Source organism: Nyctereutes procyonoides, unplaced genomic scaffold, assembly GCF_905146905.1.
Source record: "Nyctereutes procyonoides isolate TBG_1078 unplaced genomic scaffold, NYPRO_anot_genome, whole genome shotgun sequence".
Taxonomy (NCBI): Eukaryota; Metazoa; Chordata; class Mammalia; order Carnivora; family Canidae; genus Nyctereutes; species Nyctereutes procyonoides.
Genome location: NW_026575051.1, coordinates 64,009,704 through 64,035,718, shown reverse-complemented (window position 1 = coordinate 64,035,718; position 26,015 = coordinate 64,009,704). Strand labels below are relative to the sequence as shown.

At 37.9% G+C, this 26,015-nt stretch overlaps 2 protein-coding genes across 6 annotated transcripts in view; one reads left to right on the top strand and one right to left on the bottom strand.

Annotated features, from left to right (window-relative positions):
• The window catches only part of QRSL1 (glutaminyl-tRNA amidotransferase subunit QRSL1), a 30,661-nt gene extending 5,805 nt beyond the window's left edge, over positions 1-24,856 (bottom strand). The window contains exons 1-9 of one of the 2 annotated variants that reach the window (XM_055329592.1): positions 24,714-24,856; positions 16,725-16,884; positions 16,168-16,266; positions 15,032-15,128; positions 10,391-10,567; positions 7,099-7,274; positions 6,897-7,009; positions 4,898-5,090; positions 4,258-4,375 (exon numbers count right to left, since the gene is read on the bottom strand). In XM_055329592.1, the coding sequence (XP_055185567.1) occupies positions 4,258-4,375; positions 4,898-5,090; positions 6,897-7,009; positions 7,099-7,274; positions 10,391-10,567; positions 15,032-15,128; positions 16,168-16,266; positions 16,725-16,884; positions 24,714-24,737 (1,157 nt within the window). In that variant the 5' untranslated portion in view covers positions 24,738-24,856. The remainder of the gene's footprint in view (positions 1-4,257; positions 4,376-4,897; positions 5,091-6,896; positions 7,010-7,098; positions 7,275-10,390; positions 10,568-15,031; positions 15,129-16,167; positions 16,267-16,724; positions 16,885-24,713) is intronic. The other variant, XM_055329593.1, reaches the window with a different exon arrangement.
• A 72-nt stretch (positions 24,857-24,928) lies between these two features.
• The window catches only part of RTN4IP1 (reticulon 4 interacting protein 1), a 46,205-nt gene continuing 45,118 nt past the window's right edge, over positions 24,929-26,015 (top strand). The window contains exons 1-3 of one of the 4 annotated variants that reach the window (XM_055329596.1): positions 24,929-24,969; positions 25,154-25,277; positions 25,401-25,698. In XM_055329596.1, coding sequence (XP_055185571.1) covers positions 25,428-25,698 — 271 coding nt within the window. In that variant the 5' untranslated portion in view covers positions 24,929-24,969; positions 25,154-25,277; positions 25,401-25,427. Of the gene's footprint in view, positions 24,970-25,153; positions 25,699-26,015 lie in introns of those variants that run through there. The other 3 variants (XM_055329598.1, XM_055329595.1, XM_055329597.1) reach the window with 3 other exon arrangements.

Here is a 26,015-nt window from a genome sequence, read left to right as displayed (position 1 = left end):
TGGCGCAGAGGTTTGGTGCCACCTGCAGCCTGGGGTGTGATCCTGGAGACCTGGGATCAAGTCCCGCATCGGGCTCCCTGCATGGAGCCTGCTTCTCCCTCTGTCTGTGTCTCTGCTCCTCTCTCTGTGTCTATGAATAAATCAATAAAATCTTTAAAAAAAAAAAAAGACATCCAGAAACAATAGAAATGTGGGAATTAAGCAGATAAGAACATTAAAACAGCTACTGTAAATATCTTCCATATGTTCAAGAAGGTAGTAGAAAACATGATATCATAAAGAAATTGAAGAGACCAGAAGACCTACTTGCCCAGGAATGAAAAATACAAAATATGAAATAAAAACAACACTGACTGGGCTAATAGCAGGTGACACAGCAGAGGATCAGCGATTCTGAAGATAGTAATAGAAACTATCCAAAAGCAGGCACAGAGAAAAAGACAAAGAAAGAAAGAAAGAAAGAAAGAAAGAAAGAAAGAAAGAAAGAAAGAAAGAAAGAAAGAAAGAAAGAAAGAAAAAACCCAGGATGGAGCCATCAGTATGCTGTGGGACAACATCAAGCAGATTAACATACATATGAAGGGAGTCCCAGAGGGAGGAGGTCAGAAAAAATATTGTAAGAAACAATGGTCAAAACTTTTCCAAATTTGATTAGAACTATAATCTCAGATCTATGGAGCTCAACAAACCCATAAGCAAGAAGAAATATGCAGAAAATCACACTAAGACACATAACAGACAAGGTCCTGAAAACAAAGGATAAAATCTTAAAATCAGCTGGGGGGTGGGGGTGGAAGACATGTTATACACAAAAGAACAAAGATAGGAATAACAATAGACTTCTCAGAAACTATGCAAGTCAGGAGACACAGACAAGATCTTTAAGGTATTAAGAGGAAAAACTATCAATCTAGAATTTTATACCCAGAGAAAATATCTAACAAAATTAAAGATAAAATAAAGACTTTTGCCTATAAACAAAAACTGAAAGAATTCATTGCCAGCAGGATTGTACTACAAGAAATATTAAAGTTCTTTAGGCAGCAAGAAAATTACACCAGATGGATATTTGGATCTATACAAAGGAATAAAATGCACCAGAAATAGTAAATATTTAGGCAAATAATAAATGACTTTTTTTTCTTGTTTTAAATCTCTTTAAGAGAAAAGTTATTAATTAAAGAAAAAATAAAAGGTGGCACGAAAAGAGGTTAAAAGAAAGAACGGATAGGACAAATTGAAGACAAATAGTAAAAATCAGATTTAAATGTGGCTCAAACATAAATAATTATGTTCAGGGACTCCTGGGTGGCTCAGAGGTTGGGCGTCTGCCTTTGGCTCAGGGCATGATTCTGGGGTCCCAGGATCGAGTCCCACATTGGGTTCCCTGCATGGAGCCTGCCTTCTCCCTCTGCCTGTGTCTCTGCCTCTCTCTCTGTGTCTTTCATGAGTAAATAAATAAAATCTTTTAAAATAAAAAAAATAATTATGTTCATTAAAAATAAACTGTGGATTCCTAATTCAATAAACTTGTGGTTTTTGAACAAAAGGTAATAGAAGAATGACAAAATTGTAAACTGAGGTACCACATGAAGAAAAAAAAATTCAGGAGTTGATATAGTTCCTGGCACATAAATTGACTTTTTAAGATTAAAAAAAAAGTATACACAAATTTCATTTTTCCTATCACTCATGTCTACTATTAAACCCTCACAAAACAAATGAACAAGCAAACAAAATCCCTCCAAACAAAACTGACTTTAAGTTCCCTGACTCAGAAGATAGGGATATCAACAGAAATTCTCACTTCCTTTTGTCAATACCCCCAACTGTTGACCTTGGAAGAAGCTCTCAGACTCCTCTCCTTCAGTTTCTTTATATGCTGTTACCAGTGACCTATACACTCTATTAACTTGTGCCCTGAGATATACAACTTGATTCTAGTCAGATATATTTGGCAAATGTAACATTTTCCACTTACTAAGTCTTTGCTTAGAAAACCCATTGGCAACATTTCATTTTCTTTTCCTGTTCCAAAAATCATTACAATCAACTGGTCAATATAGAAGAGTCTTTTTTTTTTATTTTTATTTTTTAAGTTAATTCCATTAATTACCATATGTACAATATAGTGTACAATACAATATAGTGATTCAATAATTACACACATCACCTGGTGCTCTTCATGAGAAGTACACTCTTAATCCTCATCACTTATTTAACCCATCCCCCACCCTCCTCCTCTCTGGTATCCATCAGTTTGTTCTCTATAATGCAGAGTTTGTTTCTTGGTTTGGCTCTCTCTCTCTCACCCACCACCCTTTGCTCCTTTGTTTTGTTTCGTAAATTCCACATATGAGTGAAATCATATGGTATTTGTCTTTCTCTGTCTGACTTCTTTCACATAGCATTATACTCTTAGTTCCATCCATGTCATTGCAGATGGGAAGATTTCACTCTTTTTTTATGGCTGAGTGATATTCCACTGTATATTCATACACTATGTTTTCCTTACCCATTCATCAATTGATGGACACTTGGGCTGGTTCCATTTCTTGGCTATTGTAAATAATGCTGCTATAAACACAGGGATGCATGTATCCTTTTGAACTAATGTTTTTGTATTCTTTGGGTAAATCCCTAGTTGTGTGACTGCTGGATAGTTCTATTTTTAACTTTTTGAGGAACCTCCATACTGTTTTCTAGAATAGCTGTACCAGTTTGCATTCCTACCAACATTGCAGGGGTGTTCCTTTTTCTCCACATCACCAATATCTGTTGTTTCTTGTGTTTTGGTTTTAGCCATTCTGACAAGTGTGAGGTAATATTGCATTATAGTTTTGATTTACAGGAGAAGAGTCTTTTAATATGAAACATAATCAAATATTTTTAGGTTTTTTGTTTTCCAGCTTTACTAAAATATAATCGACATATAAAATTGTGTAACTTTAAGGTGTACAATATAATTGGATATACGTATATATTGTGAAATGATTACCACCATAGAGTTAATTAACACATCTATCACCTTACATAATTACAATATTTTTGTGGTGAGAACATTTAAGATCTACTCTCTTAGCAGTTTTCAAATATATAACACAGTACTGTTAACTATAGTAATCATGCTGTGATATATATTACATCCCTAAAAGTTATTCATCTTATCACTTCAAGTTTATATCCTTTGACCAACATCTCCGTATCTCCCCTAGACCCAGGCAACCACCATTCCTTCTGTTTCTTTGAGTTTGGCTTTTTTAGATTCCACGTCTAAGTGAGATCATATAGTACTTGTCTTTATCTGACTTATTTCATTTAGGATAATGACTTTAGCATTCACCCATGTTGTCACATATGGCAAATTTTCCTTCTTTTTTATGGTTAATATTTCATTGTATATGTATGCACATTTTTTTCTTAATCCACTCATCTGATAATGGACACTTAAGTTGTTTTCATGTCTCAACTATTGTGAATAATGCTCTGAGGTAGTGATTTCATTTCCTTTAGATATATTCTGAAAAGTAGGATTGCTGGATTAGATATGGTAGTTCTATTTTTAAATTTTTTGATGAACCTCCATACTGTTTTTCATTATGGCTGTTCAAAGAATTTGGGAAAAAGTAATCCTAAATATTAGCCCTGAAGGGATACACAGATGAACAAAATGCTTTCTGTCCTTAGGGAATGTAGAAAAACTCCATGAAGCTATTCATTACAACACTCATTCTTGCCTCTTCACACCTCTCATGTCCTTTTAGACAGACTTGGAGGTATGCAAGATGAATCCTATTCACAAGATGATGAAAAAACTTATACTGACGACAATTTAAGTAGGAGTCCTAATAATTTAGATTTCTTTCTTGGAGTAAACAGATACATAATGTAGGGGAAGACTAAATTGATTTACTAAATTTTTCAAGATACACCAACGTAACTTTCTGCTTAAGTCTCTAACAACAATAAGCCAATGTTGCAATTATAGTCAGGGGACATTTAATGAGGCTAAAATTCTTCAGGGCTTCCTACTTAGTTTTGTACTAATCATTTGTCAAGAGTGTCAATTTTTTTTTTGCATCTGAATAACCAGACACTAGAAGTGCTATAATCAGGACTTTAATTATGATTTCTAATTAAAATCATAAGGATTTTGCTTCTTTAGCAAATATCCCAACTTATAAGACTTGAAAGACATGCTACTAATGTACTTTTGAGTTTTCAAATATGGGGAAACCCCCTAAATTAATTACTTACTCTTTCAATAAGAAAAAATTTCCTGAGAGAATTCTTCCTCTCACCACATCATTAAACCCTTCTCGCCTGGTTGCAGCATACATGGCTTCAGTAGACACATCAATGTCACACCTATGACCTAAAAACAAAAAAGAGGTAAACGTTATTTGAAAAGGAAGTAAAGTTTTCACTGAAAAGCAAGCATAGATTCACATTTGTGACCAATACTAAAATTCTGGAAGACTATCCTTAGTGGCTCCTTTTCTTTATCTGCCAGGAATCAAGGAGAAAGAAGAAAATAACCAAAAGGGAAACTTCATTTGTTCATGCCCTCATCCATCCATCTATCCTTCACCATCTCCATCCATCCAAATATCTGTTGAGCTCCTACCATACGCCAGGCACTATATTTGACAGATTGAGAATACAAAGATAAGATACTGCTCCTGTAATATTCACAGTTCAGATAGGGGAACCAAACATACAGAGATGTTTATGATGAACAGTGTAAACAGAAGGCTAAATGACAAAGGTAAGAGGATTCACTGGTTTACTTGTCTAAATCATTAACACTCGGGGGATAATTTTTTTGTCACTAATAAGTAAAACTTCCAAATGTTTAAGATAACTACCTTAAAAATCCCAAACACAGCCATCTTACCATATTCTAGCCCATCAAATCTTGCCATATTTGATGCCACTTCTGATGTACACAATACATGGTAGCAGACAATTGAGTAACTGGTATGGGGCAGGGACACTTCAATTACTTTGGCCCCCTCAGACTCAAAGAGGTTAGCAGCTTTGGACCAAAGAGATTGCACTTCACTTGATAGTTCTGGCGTAATATATTCCTTATTGGAAAAAGTCAAGATACAGAAATTAGAACATCTGTACAGATGGTTTTATAAAACTATGTACTTAAAAAATACATACTTTAGGACGTTTGGCAATACATTAGAAAATCTGATTAAATTGCTAGTAGGTAGCTAGAAACATTGAACTAACTCAAGAGTGTTTATGGCATGACTATCACTGTACCAGTTATTTATGAGCTGGATACAACAATATTAAAGATTAGAGAACTGGCTGAAGAATCCATATTTGTTAAATGTTCATTATGCTAGATGCTTTTCAAAGGTCCTCTCACTTAATGCTTTTGCAGAAACTTTTTTATAAGGAATCTCAGACTGAACTTTTTTTTTTCAAGTGGGCTCCACGCTGGAGCCCAACATGGGTCTTGCACTCACAACCCTGAGATCAAGACCTGGGCTGAGATCAAGAACTGGATGCTTAACTGACTGAGCCACCCAGATGCCTCCTAACTTAATTCTTCTAACAATTCCATGATGCATGTATTATCCTTTATTTTATTAATGAAAAATACTGAGACTAGACAAGTAACTTTCCTAAAGTTACATAGCAGGTAAGTAGAGGATCTGGGGTTCTAAAATAGGTCTCTTTCTACAACCTGTGCTCTCTTTAAATCCTTAAAAGAAGGCACATCTATTATCTTAACTGAAAATTTTAAAGAAAGTATTTCTCTATAGCAATGGTCTCAAATGGGGGCAATTTTATCCTTCTTCTCTCAACCAGGGGACATTGGGTAATGTCTGCAGACATTTTTGTTTGCGGGGTGGTGCTGTGGTGGGGGTACTATCTCTAAGGGTAAAGACCAATGATTCTGCTAAACATCTTATAATACATAGAACAGCGTCCCACAACAAAAAATTATCCAAAAACTTACTGCTAAACTTAAAACTTAAAAATTTTTTAAAGGTCAGTACTTTAACATATTTACTTTCATAAATGATTACTCAGTTACTATAGTAATAAATGCAGTAGTAATACTAATAATGGTAGTAAAGAAGGTAACATGTCATGTATTAAACCTTTACTATGCAAGGTATGGCCCTAAGCTCGGTTGTTACATCCAGGATTAGCAGATTGTGGTCTACCACCCAGATACAACTTCCTAGTTATTTTTGAAAATAAAGTTTTACTAGAGCACAGCCACATTCTTTCATTTACATATGGTCCATGGTCTGCTTTCACAATACAGTGGCAGAGTTAAATAGTTACAATAAAGATACTGACCCACAAAGCCTAAAATATTTACCAACTGGCCCTTTACAGAAAAAGTACACAGACCCCTAATTAACATGATCATTTAATTTTTTTTATTGAGGTATAACTGACATACAACATTATGATAGTTTCAATATGTGATTCAATATTTGTATATATTAAGAAATGATCACCACAGTAAGTCTAAGTTAACATCAATCACTATACACAGTTACAGGTTTTTTTCCTTGTGATAAAAATTTTAAGATCTACTCTCTTGGGATGCCTGGGTAGCTCAGTGGTTGAGCATCTGCCTTCGGCTCAGGGTATGATCCTGGAGTCTCAGGATCGAGTCCCACATCGGGTTCCCCGTGGGGAGCCTGCTTCTCCCTCTGCGTATCTCATGAATAAATAAATAAAATCTTTAAAAAAATCTACTCTCTTAATAACTTTCAAATATGTAATAGGGTATTATTAATTATAGTCACCTGCTGTATTTTACATCTGCACAATGATTACCAAATTTAAACCTTACTACTTTCTGAGATTTGACTTGATAGTATTTCTGTAAAGTAATAAAAGGGAAGAGTTACCTTTGGGATTCCTATACATAGTTTGCTCACATCTGTCAAACTGGTAAGTGTAAATGGTTTAACAGGATCTTGAACTGTGGTAGAATCTTTGGGGTCATGCCCAGCTAGCATACCTGTAAGGAAAAATACTTATGAATAACAGACACATTGTTTTACAGTGAAATTTATAATGTTTTGAAACTCTATGGAATCATATAAATACCCAACACAATTGCTGCATCATCCACACATCTGGTTAAGATTCCTGGCACATCCATTGAATTCACCAGGGGAATGAGACCATGACGAGAAACTAAGCCATAGCTTGGTTTGAAACCAACAACCCCACAGTGGGCAGCTGGATTTCTGGTCGATCCTCCTGTATCTGATCCTAAAGCCCTGGAATGTAAATGGAATTTTCTTTAGAAGAATGACATCCTCCAATTATATTGGGAATCTATTGTTAAGTGTATAATTTTAAAGTTTATTTCCCCCTGGTTATACAAAAGACATGCTTGTTTCAGAGAACTCTGAAAATACAGAAAAAGTGTAAAAACGTAACAAAATATTCTACTGCCTTAGACAAACACTGTTAACATTTTGGCATATTAATTTCAAGACTTTTAAAAAAGTGCAGTTTTCTTCATGGTTCAGGTCATTCTGTAATTATACGTTTCCATCTCTTTTTTGCTTATCATGAGTCTTTTGCTAGGTCATCAAAATTACTGAAAATTTAAAATATGTATAATATTCCATCATATCAATTGGCGATCCCAGGATTTTAAAGCTCATCTTCCTATAGATACAAATACCTTATACCTTCCTTTAATGGCAGTTTTACAGTATGCTTTTACAAACTAAACATACCTCCCCCAGAAATTCATACACAGAACCTTCCATTACCTCATTTAGAATCATGGATAGAAATGTACTTTAATTTATTTAAACATTTATGTTGTTGCCAAATAGGATAATAACTGCCTAATAAATTACTTTGTAATAAACACCTTTAAACATAAATCTTTGCCCATATGTCTGATTATTTTTTAGGCTGGCTTCCAAGAAGTAGAGTTAATGAGCCACAGGGTCTGCCTGTTATTCTAAGTTCTTAATCTTTATTGTCAAATGACTTGTCAGAGAGGCTCTGCCAATTTATATTTCCAACTGCAGTGAATCAGATTTGGTCTTATGTTTCATTATCATCACTGAGGACTAGCAGTTCTGAAAATCTGGTTAATCTGAATAACCAGAAAGCTTTGTTAATGTAGATTTTTGAATAATTTTTCACATTTATTTGTATTTGCATTACCCAACTATGAAGTGCCCATTTCTTTGCTCACTTACCTATAGAGTGTATATTTTTATTAAACACAAAACCAAAACCTAATCTTAGGGACATTTTGAAATAGGTCAGTTATAAAAGCACAAATACTGAATAATTTTTACTCTATGTACCTAGAGTCTTCAAGTTCATAGAGACATAAAGTAAAAGTGTTTGCCAGGGGCTGAGAGGACAGGCAAATGGGAAGCTGTTGTTTAAAGGGTACTGAGTTTCAGTTCTGAAAATGAACCAAGTTCTGGAGATTGGCTGCACAACAATGTGAATGTATTTAACACTGAACTGTACACTCAAAAATGCTTAAGATGCTAAATTTTAGGTTATGTACGTTTTACCATAATTAAAATTTTTTAAACTTTGTTTCAGAGAAAAAAGGTTTTTCTGATTAGAAAAGTGTATGTGCCAATTATAAAATTTAAAATATTTCATAAGTATAAGATGTATAAAGTGAGATTTCTCATATATATATATTATTTTTTTTATTTTTATTTATTTATTTTTTTAAGATTTCTCTTATAATCACTGCCTCCCTAAAAATCCTGTTTATCAGTTTTGATATACTCATCCAGACATTTCCATGCAACCAAAATATATACCTATGTAATTATTACTTTTAACAGAAAGCAGGTCATACTGTACATAGTATTCGGCAGCTCATTTTCCACTTAATGGTGTATCTTTGAGGTCTTTCCCTGACGCTACAAAGCACTCCAGCTCATTCCTTTTAGTGGCTGCATAATACTCCAGGAACCTTTCTGTTTTTAAAAATATTATAAAATAAATCAAAGGGGGGAAAAGCAAGGCAGAACTTGATAGTTTGGGACCCATTCAATCTGGAGTTACTTTGGGTCTGTGCTTCTCTTGACTCCACTCAGAATAAAGCTTCGGACTGAACAAGGCTCCTACTGGTCACATGGCCCTTCAGCGCTACAGTAAATGCAAATTAGATTGTTTTTCTTACCAAGTCCATATAAGCTACAAATCAGCTTGTTGCTTTCACGGTCTCTAAAAGGACACATTTTCTTATTAGAATTCACTGACGGCTGTGTAAAAGTAAAATCTACATTTCCATAGGAATTATGTGTCAAAATGCCATCTTCTCAAAGTACATTCAGAAAGATGAACATTAAGTAGGGTGATGAGGATAGAAAAAAAAGCACCTAATCTTGCAGTCCTAACTTGTCAGAACTCTCATTAATATTAATGCAATGCTATAAAATTCCACAGAGATAAAATGAAATGGTTTTACTTGTAAATAAGATTTCAGAGAAACTAAAAAACAAAACAAAACAAAACAAAACCCAAGAAAACCCCTGAAGAATCTAAATCTCCATAGCTCTAAAAAATATAAATAATTTATTGGTTGCAATGTTTGTGAAAAGAGCTTAGTTTCAGCGGATAATTAAGGAGAAATAAAATACACACACACACAGTACTACTAAAGAAACACATTCAATTTTATACTGAAACTGAGAAAATAAATAAAAGTGGTATTTATTTACTCTTCTTTAGGTGGTTAAGAAATGTTTTACAAATGGGACTTAAAACATAAAGCATGATGGATGGATTCTTCCCAAATACAAACAGGACAATTGAACAAGTCAGCTCCTAACAAACTTGAAAACTTTACTCAGTGATATACATTTTTAGTCACAGATTTACAAAAACACTATTTTAAATATCCTATTGATAATTATCAGGAGCATTTTTTTCTTTTTTACCTTTTTTTTTTTTAAACAAAAGTCCTGATTTAGCTGAAGGATAAACCATCATTAACAGCTCAGCAGCACTCAACTAAAGCCATGGTATATTAGTTCTTTAATATTAGTACAGTTGGTGAACGGATACCCAAATAAATTATTTTAAAAATGAAATTCAATTATGCTAACTGGTTTATTCTGCAAGATCCATAAAATCATGTTTTTAAGAAAAGCAGATACTACAGAGGGAGAGTTTCAAGATTATCTTCAAGTTAAATGTAGAAAATACACAATAAACACACTGTACAGTTGAGTGTATTTATAAGATATAATTTTGATGTACCACCGAGCACAAATAACTAAAAAGAAACAAAAATAGCACGGTATGAACTACTCTATTGTTGGATACTGAGCCTGGTTTATGACTATTTATATTTGGTTGGGCTTTACAGGACAAACAGAAAAAAGCTTCTTACGCAAAGCATGTAAACGTTGCTACTGCCGCCGCACTCCCTCCTGAGCTTCCTCCAGTTATAAGCCAATTTGAATCCTCATTCTCACCATGGGCCTTGTGCTTCGTCTTTTCTCTATATTGTTTTGAATAACTCCAGGGGTTTTTAACTGGTCCAAATACACCATCTGTGCTTCCAGATCTGAGATGAAGTGAAGCAAGATATCTTAATGAAACTTTCATTTTCGATGAAAATTTCACCTCCTGATTATTTGCTTCTAACACTGTATAATCCACTGGAACTTGAATTGGAAAAGGCAAGGAGCCTGCTTAGATGTAGCCTTCATCAATTAGATGGTTGAGGAGGTGGAAGATGGGAGGTGAGATCATGTGGGAGAAAGCAGAGAAAACTAGCCTGTTAAGAAAAAAGATTTTTATCCCAGTTGATCATCCAATTCAGCTTATGATGACTTATTTCCCTTGTAAATCAAGGTCTTCCAGTTGAAGAGTGTCATAAACAAAGAGTTAACAAGAAGTTCTCTGAAGGATTCCCTCTATTAATCAGATGTTTTGAGACAAGCATAAGTTGAATAATAACTTAGTTTAAAAGTTTTGAAATAATTACAATCTTACAGGTAAATTGCACAAATTAAAATAATATGAAAAGAACTTTATACCCTTTACGCAGATTCACCTATTGTTAACAAATCACTTAATTTGTTCTACCATTTGTGTGCTCTGTGTATGTCTGTAACATATACAAATACTTTTTTTCTTGAACCACCTAAGGGTAAATTAAGTATATCATGGACCTTTACCCCTAAATATTTTAGTATGTATTCAGTATGCATTTCCTAACACTAAGGGTCTTCCCTCATGCAGTCACAGTACAGTTATCAATCTCGGTAGACTTCATATCCATGTAATACTTTTATCTAATCTATGTAATCCAGTTTGGCCAGCTGATCAAATAATGTCCTTTATAGCATTTTATCCCCTCCCAGTACAGGATGGAGTCTCGAGTCAAGTATTGCATTTAATTATCATCGTCTCTTTAGTCTCTTTTTGTTCTTTTTTTTTTTTTTTCTTTTTGTTCTTTTTAAATCATTCACCAGCCAATGGACTTTGAGTTATTTCCAGTATTTGGCAGTTATAAATAAAGCCACAAAATATTGTACTAAAAGACCCTAGCCATTGCTTTTGTGTAAATATAAGTCTTCATCTCTTAGACAAATATGCAGGACTGAGATTGCTGGATCATATGATGTTAACAAGAAACTGAAAAAGCTGGGATGCCTGGGTGGCTCAGCGGTTGAGCGTCTGCTTTCGGCTCAGGGTGTGGTCCTGTAGTCCTGGGATCAAGTCCCACCCTGGGTTCCCTGCATGAAGCCTGCTTCTTCCTCTGCCTATCTTTCTATGTCTCTCATGAATAAATAAATGAAATCTTTAGAAAAAAAAAAAACTGAAAAACTATTTTTCAAAATGGCTATACCAGTTTGCATTTCCTACCAACATTGTATGAGAAATCCAGATGCTCTGTCCTTGTCAGCACTTGTTTTGTCATTTTTAAGGCATTCTAACAGTGTATATTTCTTCTTGTGATTTTAACTTGCATTTCCTGAATGACTAACCATGTTCAGCATATTTTCATGTGTTTATTGCCAACTTTACATCTTCTTTGATGAAATATCTGCTCACATATTTTACCCATTTAAAAAAGATTAAGGTGTTTTCTTATTTTTGAGTTGGGTAAGTATATATATACATACTAGATGCCAGTTCTTTCTCAGATACATGTTTTGCAAAGATTTTCTCCTAGGAGAAGAAATGTGTGGGAGATATCAGAAAGGGACACAGAACATAAAGACTTCTAACTCTGGGAAATGAACTAGGGGTGGTGGAAGGGGAGGAGGGCGGGGGGTGGGGGTGAATGGGTGACGGGCACGGAGGGGGACACTTGACGGGATGAGCACTGGGTGTTATTCTGTATGTTGGTAAATTGAACACCAATAAAAATTAATTTATAAAAAAAAAAAAAAAAAAAAAAGATTTTCTCCTAGGCTGTGGGTCGTTTTTCGTTTCTTAATAGTGTATTTTAAAGTAGAAAAATTCTTAATTTTAGTGAAGTCCAATCTATCAGCTTTTTATTTTGTGGGTTGTACTTTATGATTCCCATTTAAGAAATCTTTGCCTAACTCACGGTCACAAAGATTTTCTCCTATGTTTTCTTCTATAAGTTTTAGGTTTTGCTTTCCTTAGGCTCTTTTAACCTAGAATATTTTCACAGGCTTTCCTTTTTATGATATTCATATTTTAATAGAATGTTTCTCATTTCAGACTTATCTTTTGTTTTCTTGCTATTAATTTCAGGTTTCACATTCTCAGCTGAATATTGTATAGGTGATGGTGTGTCCTCAAGGAATCACATCTAGTGGTACATGATGTCCACTTACCCTCACTGATGATGTTCATTTTGATCAGCTGTTCAAGGCAATGTCCTAATAACCTATGTTCGAGTTTACTCCAATGGATTAATTCGTTCTACATATATTTACTGGGTATCAAGAGACAGCACCATAAAATAAAGTCAAAGATTCTGCTTCTATGAAACAGAGGGCATAGACCAAGCAAATGTTACAAATGTGACAAGTGTTATAAAAGGGAAAATAGAAAGCATTTTTGGTGAAACACTGAATGCTTTCCCCCCAAAATAAGAACAAGGCAAGGATATCTGTTATTACTTCTACTCAGTATTGTACTGAAGTGCTAACCAACACAGTAAGAAAGAGAAATAACAGTGTCTTTATTTGTAGACTACATGATCATCTATGTAAAATATATATATAAAGAATCTGAAAAAATAAACTAGAACTGATAAAAGAGTACTTAGCAAGATCATGGGATATTAAGAGCAATATAGAAAAATCAATTAGAACTATCAATATACTACATACTATATACCAACAATAAACAAACATTGAAAAAAATACCATTTTATATAGCATTAAAACACTGAAATACCTGGCGGGATGTGGGGAGGGGGTACCTGGGTGGCTCAGTTGGTTAAGCATCTGCCTTTGGCTGAGGTCATGATCCCAGGATTCTGGGATAGAGCCCCAGTCGTCTGGGCTTCCTGCTTGGTGGAGAGTCTGGTTCTCCCTCTCCCTCTGCCCCTCCCTCCGCCCCACCCCGCTCTCACGCTCTCTCTCTCTCTCTCTCTCTCTTTCTTTCAAATAAAGAAAATTAAAAAAGACCAAACAAATATTTGGGAATAAATCAAACAAATTACATATAAGATTTATATGCAGAAAAATCGTAAAAATACTGAGAAAAAGTAAACAAAATCTAAATAGAAAGATAAAGTATTCATGGAACAGAAGACACATATTAAAATGTCAAATCTTCCCCACTTGATCTATAAATTCAACACAATCATAATCAAAATCTCATCAAGCTTCTTTATAGAAATCAGCAACCTCATTTACTTAAGATTTATTTATTTATCCATTCATTCATTCATGAATGAGACAGAGAGAGAGAGAGAGAGAGAGAGAGAGAGAGGCGCAGAAACATAGCCAGAACATAAACAAGCTCCCTGCAAGAAGCCAGATGCAGGACTTGATCCTGGACTCCGGCATCACACCCTGAGCCAAAGGCAGACGCTCAACCGCTGAGCTACCTAGGCGTCCTTCAGCAAGCTCAGTCTAAACTTATATGGGAATGCAAAGGACCTAGCAAATGTAAAATAATTTTTAAAAAGAAAAACAAAGTAAAAGAACGAACTCTCACTACCTAATTTCAAGGCTTACTATAAATCTACAGGAATCAGGATATCATGTTATTAAAGTAAATAGAGATACACAGAACAGAACAGAATCCAGAAAGAGACCTATACATATATATCCAACTGATTTTTGACAAAGGAACCAAGGTAATTTAATGAGGAGAGAATAATTTTTTTTCTTACAAGAAATGCTAGAACTATTGGACACACATGCAAATAAATGAACCTTGGCTTTATTCACACCTTATACAAGAAAATTAACTTAAATGGATCATAAGTCTAACTATAAGAACTATAAAACTTCTAGGAGGAAAATCTTTGTGACTATGGGTTGGGTGGGTAAAAATTTCTTCGTTAAGACACAAAAAGCAAAAAAAAAAAAAAAAAAGACACAAAAAGCATTAATCATAGAAGAAAAAAGATGAAAGGGACTTCATTAAAATTAGGAATTTTCACTCTTTGAAAGGAATGTTCAGAGAATGTAAGGAGACCTGGAGAAAATATTTGCAAATTACCTGACAATGGACTTGAATCCAGAATATATAAAAGAGCTCTTAGAGCTCACTAAGACAAACAACATAAGTGGAAAAAAAAAAAAATGAGTAAAAGATTTGAATAAATACTTCACCAAAGAAGATATATGGGTAGCAAAATAAACACATGATGTTTAACATCATTAGTCATCAGGGCAATGCAAACAAAAACCAAAATGAGATCTGACCATATACCTATTAAGCAATCGAATATACTCTCACAGAGGGACTGAGAACTGACATTAGAGTCCTCAAGAAATCACCGCACTGCTTTTTGGTATCTACATTTAAGGAAATTAAAGACAATGATGAAAGAAATATAAGAGAAGAAAATTTTAATTTTACTTACCCCATTGCAAACTCATCTAAATTTGTTTTTCCCATCAGGACAGCTCCCTGATCCAACAACTTCTGAACTACTGTAGCATTATAAGGTGGTACATAACCTGAAAAAAATTTCAGTTATTCTTACTATAGGAGAGAAAACAGTGAACATGTAAATCTCATGCAAAAAACAAGATTTTAAACTACAACTAAGCTATTCATATTGACATGTGTTAATTATTCCTAATTTGAGTAATAGGTAGGCCTTTCTTCCAAAAGTTAATTTTATTTTTTCTACTACTAATTGTTATGTTTTCCAAAGACAGTTGGCATATTCACTATTATTTATCATCTAAAAATATTGACTTTTAACAGTTAGTACTACACAATATTGAGTGATAGAGATGTACCCAATGCATTTGAAACTAAGAACACATCATTATTTTGCTCATTGTACTTGTAATGCTATATCCCACAGTAATTTTTTTATCTATTTCCAGTAAGAAATAGATCTTTATTCTCAATTAAAATTTCATCTGTGTGTATTTCAAGTCAATTAACAATCTACCTATCAGAAGAACCTGGGGCATATTCCTAATAGATTTCCTTTCAGTATGTAGCACTCTGGATAAGCTTTGGCCATGTCTTTTTCCTTCTAGGATCCAGAAATCTTGCGAAATGGGTTTCCTTTTGACCTACTAAACTGCAAAGAATAAAACTAAGCATCACTATACTCAGGTAAGTATAGTGATATAAAAGATGGGAGCAGTCGGGAAACAAAAATCAACTAGACAATAGAAGCAAATCCTCACACCACCCTCAAAAAAGGAGCGATGAGAGTCACTCCCTGCCCACCAGTCCTGTGATGTTGATAAGTGGGTGTCAGAGGGCACTGAGTGTGTGTGTGGTGGTCAGTCATGAAATCTTCCTAAGTAGGATTTCTAAAGCATCCTAAATAGGATACATCCATTAAGGTGGCCTACCTCTAAGGAATAATTTTGCATTCCAAAAGAGCCCATAGTAAAAATATTCTAGCCTAAGTACTTCTTTTGCAGATATAATTAGTCTGAGAATACCTGGGTGCTTTAGTATCTTATCTTTAATTTAAACTGAAAAAATAGTTTTATAAAATTATTAATGCTCTGGTAAATTAAACTTTACCTTTCAGCATGTTTGATGCACATGTTGTCTCAATGCCTGATGTGCTAAAGTTGTCTTTTACTGCAATAGGAATTCCATCTAAATCCCCAAGTGAATGACCTGCAGTAAAAATCCAAAAGATCAGGTGCTGTATCCAGTTCAGAATACAAAGAAACGTTAATACTAGTTATTACAATAACTATTAGTTTTTGGTAAAGATACTTCTTCATAAATCAAATTGATGTTAGAAATTATTACAGGTGGGCATTAGAAAACATCATACCCATCACCCTATTTTTATTATACCTCATGGCAAGTTCGTTCTTTCGTTTTCTTTCTTTCTTTCTTTCCTTTCTTTCTTTCTTTCTTTTTTCTCTTTCTCTTTCTTTCTTTCTTTCTTTCTTTTCTTTTCTTTCTTTCTTTTCTCCTTCCTTCCTTTCCTTCCTTCTTTCTTTCTAGTTCTTTAAATAAGGGTATGTTTTATGTTTAAAGCCTCACTTGCCAAACGGAGACTGCTACATTCAATTAAATTCTTTCCCTAGGGATATGCCAATTAAGTGTAATTCACAGTCATTTACCTTTCTTGTATCTTTTCTCCGATTCTTCAGCTTGCTTTAAGGCTACCTCTTCTGATACAGTAATGTACGCATTTAGAAACTTGGTCTTCTTGATAAGGGAGAGACATTTTTGACAGAGCTCTGTTGGAGTAATTTGGCCTTGTTTCAGTGCTGCAGAAACCTGTAAAACACACAATTCCAAAACTTTCACTGAGGCTGCAGAATTTCAAGTATTATATTCAGTGGGCAGACAGGGCGATGAAGTCTAAAATTTTGAAGTGAAGCTTGGATTCAAAACCAACAGAACCCTATCCCTAGGGAGTGTACTGAATGTGGGTAACCCACCGATCAGCTTGAGTAGGACAGTCGTCATCCGAGTGGAGGTACTTGCTGTTTCTAAGTCAGGTTTGCACCGAGGGCAGGGGTTTAGGTGCACCATCTTGTCTAGAGGAGAGGCCTGGCATGGGCGGGGCGTGGGTTGGGGGAGATTGTGCAGAGGGTGGCTTAGCTGGAACACAGGCAATCCAGAGTGAGAAAAACAGACTAGACAAGGCCCTGCAGGACCTTATGGCTCTAAGTGAGATCTTACTTAGAATATTGCAGAATTCAAGGAAGAGCCACTACAAATGGAGAGAAATGCTTATAAAATATGGGTTCACAAGCAAACTAAAAATAAACTCTGAAATTCTGTCTTTGATGCATTAGAAAGGATAGTAAAGAAAGTGTTAAAATAAATCACACCACAAGTAACCATAATCTATATGTTTATCGTAAGCCAAGCTTGAAGTGAAGACTATTTAATACTTCCTGGAGGAAGTAATATTTACTAATTAGATCAAAGCAATGAATAGCAAGTTAAAGATGACACCAAAACTTTGCAGATTACATGAGCAGAGGTGGATCAGATGGGAGCTCAGAGAGAAGGTGGATGGGTGATGGAATATTATTTATTATTTACCAAGAGCCAGACACTGTTGCTTTACATGCATTACTTCACTTAACCTTAAAACCACATAAGTTATATAGTATTAACCTCATTTTACAGATGAAGAAACTGAAGCTCAGAGAGGTTAGTGATTTGTCTGAAGCCACACCATAGTACAGGGTAGAGGGAATGTCATATATAACCTGTGCTCTTTGATCATTTCTCTCTGCACTAGCACAAGCTTAGTTTGTCCTCTGCGTTGACTTCATTTGCAGGTGTCCTACATCCACCAAGCAACTGAGGTTTGCATTTGAGGGGAAATTCTGCAAATCGTCTGCTCTCAGCTATTGAATAAATCATCAAAGCAATGGTATTTTCGGGGCTGAGGGTTTTAGAGGAGAAAAACAGTGCGAATGGGCCACGGAGAAGACCCCTAAGGCTGACTCAAGAGGAAGAAAGAATGCAGGCGCCAGGGAGAGTGACTCAGGGAGGGGCAGGGGCAACTGAGCTATCCCGTGGCTAAACTGTAATAATGAAGAAAATTACGTCTCTCTTGCCTTCTTTGCCTCCCCTAATGCCTACTATCCTCGGGCTGCTTTCTGACTTGCCAGCTGGTGCAAGAATAGAAGCGAAAGGAGTTACAGTTGTGGTTACAAGGGCAAGAAATGAGATTGTCTAGGAGCACTCATTTTAAATGGTGCTGATCTTCATTAGGACCGTTTCTAGGAAATCCAGATTTGAGAAAGTCAGTAAGAGAATTGAAGAGAGAAATGAAAACAAAAGATGCTCACGAGGTAGAATGGCCTGAGCATAAGGAGTGTGAGTGAAACAGAACAGTGCAGTTTTCCTGGTACAAAACAGAAGGTGTCTTACCTGAATATAAGACAAAATAACTATAAAAGGCTTTATTAAAGAGACCAAATTCATTCTCCCTCACTTCTTTTCTCTAATGCAGGGTAGGCTTCTCCTTGAGGTCACTGCTTCTGCAGCTTTCTCAAGAGATGACTGTTTTAGCTTCTATCCACCATGAGACCAGAGTCCAGTGGGGGAGGAGAGAATGTGTAGACAGGCATCCTCCTCATGCCTCAGTGCCTTCCTCGTCCCTCTTCATTTAAAAATCCCGGCTCATCTGAAGTACAGGGCTTGGAGGAGCTTATATCACTCTCCCTGGGGTATGAATCCACTGTCTCCCTAGTACTCCTTTTCACTCATTGAAGATTTTTAGCACTTTGTTCCCTTTAATCTGTACAGTGGCTTCTGTTGTTATTCTTGTTGACTTCAGACTTCAAGTAAAGTACACTGACACCCGGCCTCTCAGTTCTTGACCTCATTTTGGGCAAACTTTTCCTTCACCTTGTCCCAGTTACCAGTTCAGCCCAGACTACATTACCAGTATCTGTATAACCTCTGAAACCTCAATTTTAGCTATCCTACACCTCCTGTCCACTCAGCTCATTTACTCAAACACCCACATAGTCAGCAAAAACAAAACAGGGACCTCAGTCCTACAACCGCAAAGAAACTGTGTCTGCCAACAACCAACAAGGTTGAAAGATGACCCTGAGCTTCAGATGAAACCACAGCCCTGGCTGGCCCCTTGATTTCAGCCTTGTGAGACTCTTGTGAGCAGAGAACCCAGCTACTCCATTTCTGAACTCCTGACCCACAAAACTGTAAGATGATAATAGGATTATCTTAAGCCCAAGAGGTTATACTAATTTGTTAGGCAGCAATAGAAAAACAATATACTTTCTTAGAAAAATTAAGAGCTCTTCCTCAGGAGCCACTCTTCTTAGAAACTAGGGGAAGAGATCACTGTAAATACATGTAATTTAATAAATTTGTCCCTCTAACAAAATTAATGTCAATAATAGCACTTATTTCTAGGCATTATTCTAGATGCTTTATATTCCTTTTTTTTTAAGATTTTTTAAATTTTAACTCCAGTATAGTTAGCATACAGTGTTCTATTAGTTTCAGGTGTTGAATATGATTCAACAATCAATTCCATATATTGCTCAGTGCTCCTCACAGCAAGTGCACTCCTTAAACCCCATCACCTATTTCACCCCCCCCCCCCACTGATGCTTTCTATTTCATTTATTCTTTACATCCACTATGAGAGACTGATATTATTTCCAATTTACAGATAAAAAAAACTAAAGTTCCTGCCTGAGGTCACAAAGCAGGGCTGAGATGCAACCAAGGCCTGTTCTTGTTTCCAAAGCCTATGCTCTGGACCATTGTACTATTCACTTTACAGAGAACATCAGAAGTTCACTTAGGAAAAGAACTGTCTTTTAAAAAAAAATTATCTTGATGAAGGCTGAAGGTATAAGAGCGCCCTTGTGGTTTAAGTGTCCAGCTGACTAATACCCATTTACACACTCCATTCGTGCTTTTTGTCTCCAATGTTCCAAGAAACTGCATTGGGATCACTAGCAACCTCACATTCCTAAATGCAGCAGTCACTGCTCAGTCCTCATCTTAGGAGTACTTCTCTGCAGCCTTCAATTAAGAGAACACTCTCTTCTTGAAGCTTCTTCACTTGTATTTGAGGACACCAAAACCTGGTTTTCCTCTTGCCTTACTGACCATTCCTTCACGTCTTTTTTGTTGGCTCTGCTTCTGTTGCTGACCTCTAAATGTTGCAAAGTTTTAGGACTTCTTTTATTTTTGTGCTCAACTCCCTGGGTGTTCTTATCTGGCTGCATACTTTAATTATCTTCTATACTCTGGCCAATTTATATCCTCATACCTAGCTGCTTTCCTCATCTCCAAACTCCTATATCCACCTGCTTAACAGACATCTTTACTTGGGTATTCAGCAGGCATCTCTGAATTAACATGCCCAGAAAAGAAGTCTTGATAACTTTCTCCTTCCAAATATGCTTCCTAAGAGTCTCTTCTATACGGATATTCTCAAAAAACTAAAAATAGAACTATCATATGATTCAGCAATCCCACTTCTGGGTATCTATCTGAAAAAAAGAAAACACTAATTTGAAAAGGTACATGTACCCTTTTGTTCACTGCAACATTATTCACAATAGCCAAAATATGGAAATAATCAATTGTCCATTGATGGATGAATGGATAAAGATGTCATATATATACAGTTGAATATCAGCCATAAAAAAGAATGAAATCTTGCCATTTGTGACGATATGGGTGGACAATATGGGTGTGACAATATTACACTAGGTGAAACAAGTCAGAAAGAGAAAGACAAGTATGGTATGATTTTGGTTGTATGTGGAACCTAAAAACCCAAACAAGTAAAACTCATCAATGCAGAGAACAGACTGGTAGATGCCGGCAGGGAGGGGGGCAGGGGAATGGGAAAAATGGGAGAAGGTACAAGAGATACAAACTTCTAGACATAAGATAAATGTCATGGGGATACATGGGGTGACTGCAGTCAACAATATTATACTATGTAACTTTATATGGTAACCAAGAAAAACTAGATTTATTGTGATCATTTTGCGGTATATACAAATACCAAATCATTATGTAGTATACCTGCAACTAAGATATCAATTATACCTCAAAAAAAAAAAAAAGTGGGGAAAAAACAAACAAACCCTCTTTCCCATCTTGGTGTTACCATTTTCTGCCCAGGCCCAAAACCTAAGCATCCTCCTTCATTCTTTTCTTTCCCTCAAACTCTGTATCCAATCCATCAGCAAGCCCTCACTGAAAAAACAATACCCATTACACATTACTTCTGTGGCCACCCCATCTGTGCTGCCGTCATCTCTTGCCTTCTAACTGATCGTCCTGCTTCCTCACTTGCTTTCCTGTAGACCATATCTTTAGGAATAGCCTGAAGGAGCCTTTTAAGTTTTAAATCAGATCATATCCACTTACAACATTCCAGAGGCTTCCCGTTACACTTAGAATAAAATCCACACTCCTCAGCACGGCCTAAAGAGTTTTCCGTAACCTGGCTCCCACTTAACTCTCTAACCGCATCTCCCACTGTTCTCTTCATTCACATCTCTCCAGGGATGCTGGCCTTCTTGCAACTCCAGAATATATAAAGCTTTCTCTTCCTTCAGACTCTGCACTGGCTGTTCCCTCTGCCTGGAATACTATTCTCCTAGGCCTTCCCAGGGCTCATCCTTCATATCCGCTAGGTCTCTACTCAATATTTTCAGTCAGGGGATCCCTGGGTGGCTCAGTGGTTGAGCATCTGCCTTTGGCTCAGGGCGTGTCAGGATCGAGTCAGGATCGAGTCAGGATCGAGTCCCAGGTCGGGCTCCCTGCATGGAGCCTACTTCTCCCTCTGCCTCTCTCTCTCCATCTCTCCAATGAATAAATAAATAAAATCTTTTATATATATATTCAGTCAGAGAAACCTTCCCTGACCACTCCAAGGCACCCAGCTCCCCCAAATAGTTCTCACACTGTGGCCTGCTTAATCTTTCTTCATACTTACACTATCTGCAATTATATTAGTTACTAAAAAAACAAAAAGCCAACTTATTTAATGCCTGTTTCTCCACAAAAATGCAGGCTTCTTGAGGGCAAGAACTTCTGTCTTCAGTGTTAATTCCCAGTGTCTGGAACACAGAGGTGCTCACTAAATGTTAGTTGAATGAATGAATAACTGAGTTGTTTATAAAATTTGGAATCTGTTTTCCCATAGAACAATAATTAAGTGTTCTTAGGTAGACCCCTAACAAGCCTATTGAATATATAATTAATGACTCTAGGATTCATAATATTAGCCTGGTGTCTAGCTCCTAGAAACACTGGGATCACACCACAAAAGAGGAAGGTAAAAGTGAGGTTCCTCCTTTTTCCTGAATGTACCTGTATAACACTTAAAAATAGGACTTTTACCTCCTATTTGGCAGGTTACTTCTTTTTGGTGCTTCCTTCCAGGGGTTCCTTGGTTACTCTAAGCCTCACTTAGGTTCCCAACATTCCCTCAAAACTCTAGTTTCCAGCTCCTCTCCCAAATTTCCTCCCCAGCAAATTTTCCCCTTTTCTTTCAATTGATTATATTAACTAGGGTGTGATGAAGAGAAATTTTACTGAACTACTGTAATTCACAATGGGTGAATAAATCATCTGACACCCCCCCCAAGGTATGCTTACATAGTTAAAAGAGAACGTGTACTAAATTAATTAATCTCTAATTGGTAGAATTTGTGACATCAGTACAGTGATGTGGGAAAAAAAATAATAGAGTGGAGAGGAGATGTTTTTCGGGCTGGGGAAATGACTACCAAGTAATGTTTTGCACACAGTAGGCACCAACAAATATTTGTTAAAAGAGTGATTAAGTGAAAGTAATCCTGCTCAGGTAACCTCTTGTGTACTGTAGGTCAGCTCTCCTAAACTAGTTTTCTCCAGCTTGAGGCAATAGTTGTTTCTCATAGGGGCTCATTCAACGACAGCACAAAGCGGTGGCACGAAAAGAGGTGGTGCTGAGGGGGAAAGGGCAGAAAAGGAATGCTGTATTTTTATAAGTTGCATTTCCTTTTAAAACAAGTTTTTGGGGCAGCCTGAATGGCTCAGGGGTTTAGCGCTGCCCTGAGCCCAGGGCATGATCCTGGAGGCCTGGGATCGAGTCCCACATCGGGCTCCTGCGCGGAGCCTGCTTCTCCCTCCGCCTGTGTCTCTGCTGCTCTCTCTCTTTCTCTGTGTCTCTCATGAATAAATAAATTAAATATTTTAAAAAATTAAAAAAAACAAGTTTTTGGTGTTTTTTGAAGAAATGGATTCTTTAGTGGAGGAATTTACTATACAGAACTATGTAGCAGAGGCTAGAACCATATCAAGATGGTAAAATACTAGTGTATTTGGGGGAAGCACTATTATTTAATGTCTGTCAATTTTAAGTTATTGTAACTTATAGCTCTCTGAAAGGCCCCCCCACAAGGAGGTGGGGGGCGGGAGCTTTCCCAGGTGAGGATACAACAGGGAGGCAGAAGGCAGGGTGGGTCTTCAACCCCTACTTATCAGTAGAATCACCTGGAGCTCCGGTTAAAAACATCTACTCTGGGCCTCAAATCACAGAGCAGCCAAAGTGGGGACACAGCTGTGGTGTTAACAAGGGCCTGGCATGGTTCTTAGAAGGGTGGGCCTGCAGACGGTTCCCGAGGTTGAGACATAGGGGGCCAGAAGGCCAGGAGTCCTGAAGCGAAGCCCTCGCAGCAGAGAGGAAAGTGAAGAAAACAACTTCCAGGCGTTAAGTCGAAAACACAATTAACGGGGCTTAGTTAGTGATTGCTACTGGGTATGACAGATGAGAAAGAATGTTAAGGGCAAAAGGGGGGGGGGTAAAAGTTGTGCCATTAAAGAGAGAATAGGGGGACCCCCGGGTGGCTCAGCCGTCGACCCAGGGCGTGACCCCGGGGTCCCAGGATCGAGTCCCGCGTCGGGCTCCCTGCGTGGAGCCTGCTTCTCCCTCTGCCTGGGTCTCTGCCTCTCTCTGTCCCAGTCTCTGATGAATGAATGAATGAATGAATGAATGAAATCTTAATAACAATAAAGAGAGAACAGTGAAAATTCAGAAGTCAGGTTTGGTTTGTTTTTTGAAGATGGAGGTTGAGAGGTTAAGAAGTCAGTTTAACTTTGGTTAAATTAGGCGTTGGTGGTTAGGGGGGCGTTTGGGAGAGCTGCGGGGGGGGGGGCGGGGCATTTACATGCATCAGCCTCCAAGTTTAAAAATGATGTCGGGCTGTGGAGACCCGGGCGAGAGAACCCCTGGTACCCTGGCGGCCGCTCGAGTCTGGGGAATACAGCAGGGCGGGGGGGGGGACCAAGCAAGGACTCGTTTGTGTTTCTGCAAAGCACGGACCTGCGGAGCCCCTGAGCGAGCGTCGAGGGGAGAAGGCGCCAGGCGGGCGTGGCCCCGCGGAGCCCCGTCGAAGACCCCACCCATCGGGGGGTCCGACCCAGGCCCTGGCAAGCGTCTGAGGGCAGCCGCACAGCCCCGCGCTGCGCCAGGCCCCCCGGCCGCCCCACCCCCCCACCCCAAGTTCCAAGAAAGGAGACGCTGACCCAAGACGCGCGGTCAGACCCGGGGGCTCCTTGTCCATGGGCCCTCAGCAACCAGCTCCACTCACTTCTCGGAGGGTCCGGCCCAGCATGGTCGTTCGTGCCCAGCCTGCCGCCGCAGGGCCCAGGTGACCAGGAGGAATAAGAGAGGTCACCGCCCGCGCCGGGGGTACACGGGCGCGGCCATCTTTGGTCGTCACGGGGCTTTTCAACACCGAGCCCTTCGATTGGTCGAAATGCAAGCCCCGGGGAATGATCTTTGCACGCGATTGGCTGGCGCCGCGAAGCGACGCCTGCGGCCGAGGAGAGCGGGTCGTAAGGAGGGTCGGAGCCTGGGTCTCGCAGGGAGGGAGTCGGGGAGTCTCGGATGTTTTAAGTCGGGGTCTTGAGCGGAATTCTTCTGGTCGTGCCGGGGAGCTCCCGGGCCGGGGTTGGATTCTAGGGGGTGGAGAGAGTTCTGTTGTTTTTGTTTTTTCTTTTTTCTTATTTTTTTCTTTTTTCCCCAAAGCGGAGGGTGTGTAAGGCAGGAGGGCCCTGAGCAGACTGCTGACCTGAACGTTATTTGGAGCTTTTCCGAAGCGGACGAGCAGCATGATGGCTTAAGTCTTCTTCCTTCCCTGGCTCCAATTCGCGTAGGCGGCCTTCATCTTTGAATCCTCAACCTTGTTGAATTGGCCCGTGTGTTTGGCAGGTTTGGTCCTTGACCCAGGTCAGGGGTTCAAGTTTGATGCCCTGTTAAAATGCGTTTTACTTAGGAGACGCAATCCAACCGAGATTTCACGATGGAATTTGTCAAGAGCTGTGTGCTCAGAAGTGCTCGCACTGCGGCGGGCTTCTGGGGAAGCCAGGCCGCGCGACAGCCTCCAGGTAGAGAGATCAGTACCACCTGCCCGAGGAGCACTGTCATGCCCGCTTGGGTGATCGATAAATATGGGAAGAATGAAGTGCTTCGCTTTACTCAGAACATGATGATCCCTGTCATACACTATCCGAATGAAGTTATTATCAAAGTTCACGCTGCAAGTGTCAATCCTATAGACGTTAATATGAGAAGTAAGTTTTGCAAAGACCTTCCTCCTTAACTTTTTTTTTTTCCCCTTGATTTTTTTTTTCCCCCCAACGTGTAATTCAGAATTTCATCCGGGATCGGTTTCAAAAGATCACTCATTTGACTGCACTTTGTTGGTTTAACCCCAAAGGAATTGTTTAGGTAAAGTTCAGTTATTGGACTGCACTTTGTTGGTTTAACCCCCAAAGGAATCGTTTAGGTTTTTGACAGGATCTCGGATACCGTTTCTCAGGTTTTTGAAACGGCCACGTTCAGGGTATACTTTCCTAGTCTTCTGCAACGTGTAAGCAAAATCTACCTT